The sequence below is a fragment of the Hyperoodon ampullatus genome (genome assembly GCF_949752795.1).
Source record: "Hyperoodon ampullatus genome assembly, chromosome: 7".
Lineage (NCBI taxonomy): Eukaryota > Metazoa > Chordata > Mammalia > Artiodactyla > Ziphiidae > Hyperoodon > Hyperoodon ampullatus.
In genome coordinates, this window is record NC_136920.1 from 44,306,169 (window position 1) to 44,313,079 (window position 6,911).

The window sequence follows — 6,911 nt, forward strand, 5'->3', positions numbered from 1 at the left end:
TCACGTGTGGCCAGTGCAAATGAAAGGCCTGACAGGGAGAGTGAACAGGCCATCCTCATACCTCCAAAGGAGGGAGCGCTTGGCAACGTCCACAAAACCCATACTCCCACTGTCAAAATCAAGGAACACACCAACCCTGCCCTGAGGTTTCTCTATGTACAGAGGAGTGTTCGGGATGGTGGTCCAGAGACGGTAATGATGACCCTCCTTCACACACACAAGGAGAAAGTTGTCCCTGTTGGATTCCTTCAGTATGCCGTCATCTTTCCTTGTCCAAGAATCCTTACAGACGCCTACAGCCCAGTCCCAAGAGCTGTCCACATCCACCTCCCAGTATTGTTTGCCAGAGGTGAAGCCCTGGGATCCCCATGCAGCAAAATACTTCGATGTTCTGCCATCCAAAGACACATAGAGGCTGTCATGCTCATACTTCAAACTTCTTGCATCATCAAACAGCCTGATGTGCTGGCTGCTTACTTCATTATTGAATGAAATTTTTACTGTGGAGAGATGAGAGAATACTCCAGTCAAAATCAATGTTAAGGGCTTCCCTGGTGGCGCAGTGGTTGAGAGTCTGCCTGCCGGTGCAGGGGACACGGGTTCGTGCCCCGGTTCGGGAAGATCCCACATGCCGCAGAGCGGCTAGGCCTGTGAGCCATGGTCGCTGAGCCTGCGTGTCCAGAGCTTGTGCTCTGCAACGGGAGAGGCCACAACAATGAGAGGCCCGCGTACCGCAAAAAAAAAAAAAAAAAAAAAAAAAAATCAATGTTAAAAATAAAATTATATCTATGAGAGAAGAGGGTCCACCTAGGGTCTCACTGGGAGGAAAAAAAAAAAACCTTAAGGTTATCAGAAGTGCAGTTCTAACTGGGAACATTGGATTCAAATGTTGCCAGGATATCTGCTGAGGAAACAGATAACTAGTTACCATGGAAAAAACTTCCTAAAAATTCAGAGATTATACAGGATAGGGAGGTCATGGCTACTTCTGGCTGGGTACTTTTCCTGACATCTAAAAGACTGGACACCGGGCACTGATCACCTCCAAGACCATGGCAATATAACTCACCCCCACCTCCACCACCACTGCTCAGGGAAAAAAAAATACATTGTAGAGTAGAGAATTGGTGATCATTCTAACATCTCAGTTAAGTTAGCAAATGGACACTGCAAAAGCAAAACCTAAGGATGGCTTCTTAAAAGTGGTTTCCTTGGGCTTCCCTGGTGGCGCAGTGGTTGAGAGTCTGCCTGCCGATGCAGGGGACACGGGTTCATGCCCCAGTCCGGGAAGATCCCACATGCCGTGGAGTGGCTGGGCCCGTGAGCCATGGCCGCTGAGCCTGTGCGTCCGGAGCCTGTGCTCCGCAGCGGGAGAGGCTACAACAGTGAGAGGCCCTCATACCGCAAAAAAAAAGTGGTTTCCTTGTAGGAATTTCCGCCTTTGATATGTGGTTCCAATGTAAGGCCTAGTCTTCCACTTCCTGCTAAGTTACCTTCCAGGGTTAGGTTTATCATGAAGCTCTATGTGGCTCATTAACCACCAATTTTGTTTCTTGTTGTTGTTCACAAATCCTGGTTTCTGCATTTAATTTTTGTGGCTTATATATATTTTTCTGATTATATCAATGGAAAAAAACACATCATACATTCAATTGCCAAGAAACTTTCAAGCAAAAATGTTTTTGACCTCTAAGTAACTGCACTTAGACTCTGAAATTGGAATATCCTGGGTTAATAACCTGTTTTCTAGAATTCAGTGAACAACTGACATTGTATGTCATGATATTTCTAGGGCTCAAGGAGCCATTTTTGGAGCATGTCCTTTTTTTCATTATAGAAATTATTTATCAAATTTATAAGTAATTGATGAGGCCTGAATCACATCTATCTCTGCACCAGCCTGCATGTATTTTGTAAGGATTTTAGTGACTCTGTGACTACACATGTCTATACATGCCTATTTGCAGGCTGTTCTGTACAAGGTGAGAGATGAAGAGGGAAAGATTGTCTGTGGAAACATCACTGAAGGACCTTGTAGTGTGGACACACCAATGGGGTGACACTCACCTCGGAAGCGGTTGAGCCAGTCCATCAGCCCAGTGATGGGTCGTGCACGGAGTTCTGGCAGCAGAGGCTGAGGCATGTGCAGCTGTGCTGACTCGCTCCTGTAAGGAGGAAGATGTGGTTAAACTTTCTGCTGCCCAGGACTCTTAACCACAGCCTTTAAGAGAAAGTCAGCAGGGCTTCCCTGGTGGCGCAGTGGTTGAGAGTCTGCCTGCCAATGCAGGGGACATGGGTTTGTGCCCCGGTCCAGGAAGATCCCACATGCCGCGGAGCGGCTGGGCCTGTGAGCCATGGCCGCTGAGCCTGCGCGTCCGGAGCCTATGCTCCACAACGGGAGAGGCCACAACAGTGAGAGGCCTGTGTACCACAAAAAGAAAAAGTCAGCATCCTTCAGATCAACTCTCTTATCAAAATCCTTTTCTCCACAATCATGGGATGGGATCATGCCATTCTTAGGAAATTTTTTCTCACTTTAATTCACGACCTGATTTCACCCCCATTTCTCAGAGATACTTGCCTCTCTCACCTAATGCCTGGGAAGTATTAGTCCTTGCACTTCGGTGTGTTTATGATTTTGAAATTTAAATCAGAAAAAAACTGGCCTTTTAGAAACTTCTGCATTGAGCTCTACAGCACATACCTGTCTAAGCCACAGGAGCAAACTTCTGATGCTAGGTTCTCATTCAAACGGAACAGGAAATCATACTCAGTAAAACAGGCACTACACAAGCACACACAAGCAATGTAGTATTATCTAGTAAGTTATGTGTTCCCTTTGTTAAATGCAGCTTGATCTCTTTCACAGTGCCCTGGTCAGCATCACAAGATTAGACTTACCATTTCAGTTTGTCTCCCAATTCCTGTCAAAAATAAAATAAAAAATTATAAGATTAGACGTCTTCATAAATAGCCAAACAGGATTTGGTTTGGGGAAAACTTCAGAAGATATCTAATCACCACCACAAGAAAAGTCTGGAAAACCAGTTTTCCTTTTTCTCCCTAAAGAAAACTCTGGCACAATGTGTTGAAAGAATCTAAATTCTTCATAAATTAACAAACCTGAGGGTGAAAGAGAAAGAGAGAGAGAGAGAGAGAGAGCAAGAAAGAGAGAGAGAGAGAGAGAAAGGACAAAGGTAGCGATTGTGCATTGCTGCAACCCTCAGCTCTCTGTAAATTCTTCTTTCCTAGGGCTTGTCCAAAAGGGTAATATGCCCCTCCAAAAAGGCAACTCAAACCTAGGATATTCCAACAGGAGGTGGAAATATATGAGCTTTTGCCAAGTTTCTCCCATTGCTCAGCTGGAGATCAAAAAACTGAATGACAATACATAAGTTGTTCCTTTCTGGTTTTGACCGAAGCAAGCTACAAAAGGAGATTTTGAGAAGGGAATATTCCTGGGGAGTCTCCATAATAACAATTCTGTAAAGCTTGCTCAATCATGATTTGGATGAGTTGCATTTCATCTATAATATTTCCAACTAGGAGAGATTCCCACCTTAGGTTGCAAGAGATGAATAAATATACCCCTGGTACCATTTAATGGTCATTGAAGGTGTGAGCTTCAGAAAAAATATTTTCAGTCCTCAGTTCTTACCTGGAGCAGCTCCACATCTGGTTTATAGGACATTTTCATGAGCTCTTTGTATATTACTTTGAGGTCTGTCTTCTTTCCACTCATTTCCTCTTGTCTTTCTCTGATTTGCTTACAAATCTTTTGGCTTTCTTTTATAATACTCCCTAAGTAGTAATTTTCTTCCTCCTGAAGAAATGGAGTTACCATCTGATAAGTTTTGCTAATCATGTCTCCATATCGATACACGTAGAACTGTTGGGAGATGGATTTCAAACGCATTTAGTTTGCTCTGATTCATGTTCTCTCCCAAATCCCAAATTCGTATCTTCTAAGAAATCAAATTTATTCCTCTTTCCTTCACTTATTTTTCATTGTTTTTAACTACATCAAGAGCCAAACCCACCCTTTCCTCAAACTAATTTCATCAAATTCATGAGTTCCTGAAACATCTGGAGAAAATCTTTTCATGGATCATTTCTTTCATATGCCTGCTTTCAAATCTGAAAGACCCCATGCAAGCAATTGAAATGTGATTCATACATCATACGCAATATCCTCATCTCAATGTTAATAAGTAAATTCGTTTCTCATCTCAATCCTCCCAAACTCCACAGCCTGAGTTTCTCTCTGAGCAGCCATGTTCCATTTTACTCTCAGGGTTAGTATGCTAAGTTAGATCTTCCTAAGAATCTCACCTACTGCCCTCAAACAGGTGCCAATCTTCTTAGCCCTTTCTTTCTCCCCTCCTTTTTTCTATAAACAGGTTCTGTCCTCCCTGTAAGGCCACAGCCTCCTCCCCATATTGTTTGGAAGGTCATTCATCCTCATTCCATTGCATATTCCCTCCCAGTATTGATGGATTCACTCTCTCACTCTCCATCTCTGTCTTTCTCCTTATTCCTTTTCTCCCTGAGGTTTTTCTTTAACATGTCACATTTTCTCCTACTTGAACTAATATCACTCTCTAGCTAGTGAGCTGTCGCTTTTCACGATGACAGGCACACCCCCTAAATTCCTGTTCATGTCTCCTTTGTATCACCTGGGCTCATGTACTAATCAGACTGAAGTACTTGTGGTTCCCAATGACATGCCCTTTACTTTCTGGAATGTATGACTTACAGAAGTCTGTGCCTGAAATAACCCACGGATTTTTAAACACCCACTTGATCTTCAGACCTGGGATTGATCTTAAACATGAGAAATTTTCCCTGGGATCCTGAATCATGGGCATGGAATCGTCCACATCTCTCCATGTGCCTCCACCTTAGCACTTGTTTCACATTCTTCTAGTGGATCTTTTGTTGTAGTTACTGATCCATTAGATTCTAAAAAACCCAAGAGGTGGGTTTTGTAGGTTCAAATGGTACATAGAAAATGTTTTAAAATGGTGTTCAACCCATTCTCAGAATTTCATGGCACATGATGATTTCACCTCAAATTATTAAGGGATGAGTTTCTAGCATGTCTGCCTCAACTTGCTTCAAAGAGGAATACATTCTCATACTTACCATCCAAGGGTCAGTTCCTCTGCCATTTTTCTTGAGATTTCTTTCAATTTCTTGGATCTTTTCCCATAAAGATCTCATTTCGTTTGCCAGCTTCTCCTGTAAAATAATTGAATGTTAACACCAGAAAAGCAAATAGATTGAGGTTTCAGACCCCAAACGATGGAGTGTACCCAGGGAAGTCAGGTACAGGACCTAGAGGAAGACTAGAAGGACTATAACAGATCACCACATTTCCCTATTCTTCCTCACTATGGATCAGTTTTAGAAGATTCCACACTACAGAACCACACACCATCAGGGAATCATGTATCTAGGGAAAGGAACAGGATTTTATTGAGCATGGCTAATTTTCAGGTAGTTTGGCATCTTACATCAGAATTTGGATGTAGTGATGCTTGCTGCCTGCTAATTCCAATGTACTGTATCTTCCTTCTTTGTCCAGAGTCAGGAAACCTGTATCCAATGGAAAAGAATTTTTGCACTTGTGGATTTTAGAGCCAAAGACTCTTTCTCAAAATGAAGGCTTTATAGAGCCTTGAGCATAATAATGTATCACCCAAATAACTTCAATGAACTTTATCACCCAGCCATTGGATACAAGTTCCATAAAGGCAGCATAAAGGCTGCAGCATTTTTTTCATAGCTTTGTCATTGCTAACTAGGTCTGTACCTGGTACTCAGTAAAGAGAGGGTTTAATCATCATTATGATCATAATATCCTTTTTAAAAAAATATTAATTTAATTTATTTATTTCATTGCGCCAGGTCTTAGCTGCTGCTCTCTGGCTCCTTAATTCTGGCATGTGCACTCTTAGCATGCATGTGGGATGTAGTTCCCTGACCAGGGACTGAACCTGGGCCCCCTTCATTGGGAGCATGGAGTCTTAACCACTGTGCCACCAAGGAAGTCCTGACTGTAATATTCTTTTAATCTCTTAGCTGTACCATCCTCCAGCTCTCTAAGTGCTCGCACAGACATCACTCACCCAGTATTCCTCAGCAGCCTCTTCAGTGGAACGGTGCCTGTGAGCCCTGTGCTCCTGACTTTGAGAGCAGACCAAACAGAGCAAGCTCTTGTTGGCTTCACAGAAGATCTTCTTTGTCTCCTTATGGGTCCCACACATATGTTCCTCAGAGTTCAGGAATTGCCTGAGATTTGCTTTTCTGGCAATGGACACCAGATTCTTCAGAAGAAAACTGGTTCTGAGGTTTGTCTGCTCTGATCTTTGCCTGCACACTGGGCAACTGGCAGGGTCTTTGGCTTGCTCCCAGAAAAGACAGAGACAGGACCTACAGAAACTGTGTCCACAGCCTATGGTGACAGGGTCTAGAAGGTAATTCAGGCACATGAGGCAGGTGAGCTCTTTCTGGAAGGCTTCTGAGATGTCTGAGTTCATTTTTCTGAGGGAAGGAAATCAGGAGTTTATTCCTCTACCCCAAAGACAAAAAAGGCCCAAGGAATATCAGACACAGATTGTCACTGTATAATACACTGCTTTAGGAAGGATTTTTCATTTGACAGAAATGGAAAACTGAGACACAAAGAGAACTCTCAAGAGCTGCAGAAAATTTTCTCAGCTGCCAAATCAACACAACTTCTTGCCCTCTTTTCCCCTACCTAAAGGAGAACCTCAGGTTTGTTGAGATCTTATTTTCCTCTAGGTAGCATGAGCTTCAGGAATTTGACCTAATTTATAGCTCTATGTGGTGGGTCCTGATTGCCCTAAACAATCAATCATGATGCTCAATGCCAGTCATTGATTTAG

The 6,911-nt window shown here is 42.9% G+C and overlaps 1 protein-coding gene across 1 annotated transcript; it reads right to left on the reverse strand.

The window, feature by feature from the left end:
- LOC307055568 (tripartite motif-containing protein 43-like) lies at positions 1-6,542 on the reverse strand (the record flags this gene model as incomplete). The annotated part of the gene is made up of 7 exons (XM_079707789.1): positions 1-500; positions 2,068-2,165; positions 2,705-2,785; positions 2,902-2,924; positions 3,659-3,889; positions 5,146-5,241; positions 6,132-6,542. 7 exons carry the CDS (start codon positions 6,540-6,542, stop codon positions 1-3), a joined length of 1,440 nt encoding a protein of 479 aa, XP_079563915.1.
- Between the last annotated feature and the right edge of the window lie 369 nt (positions 6,543-6,911).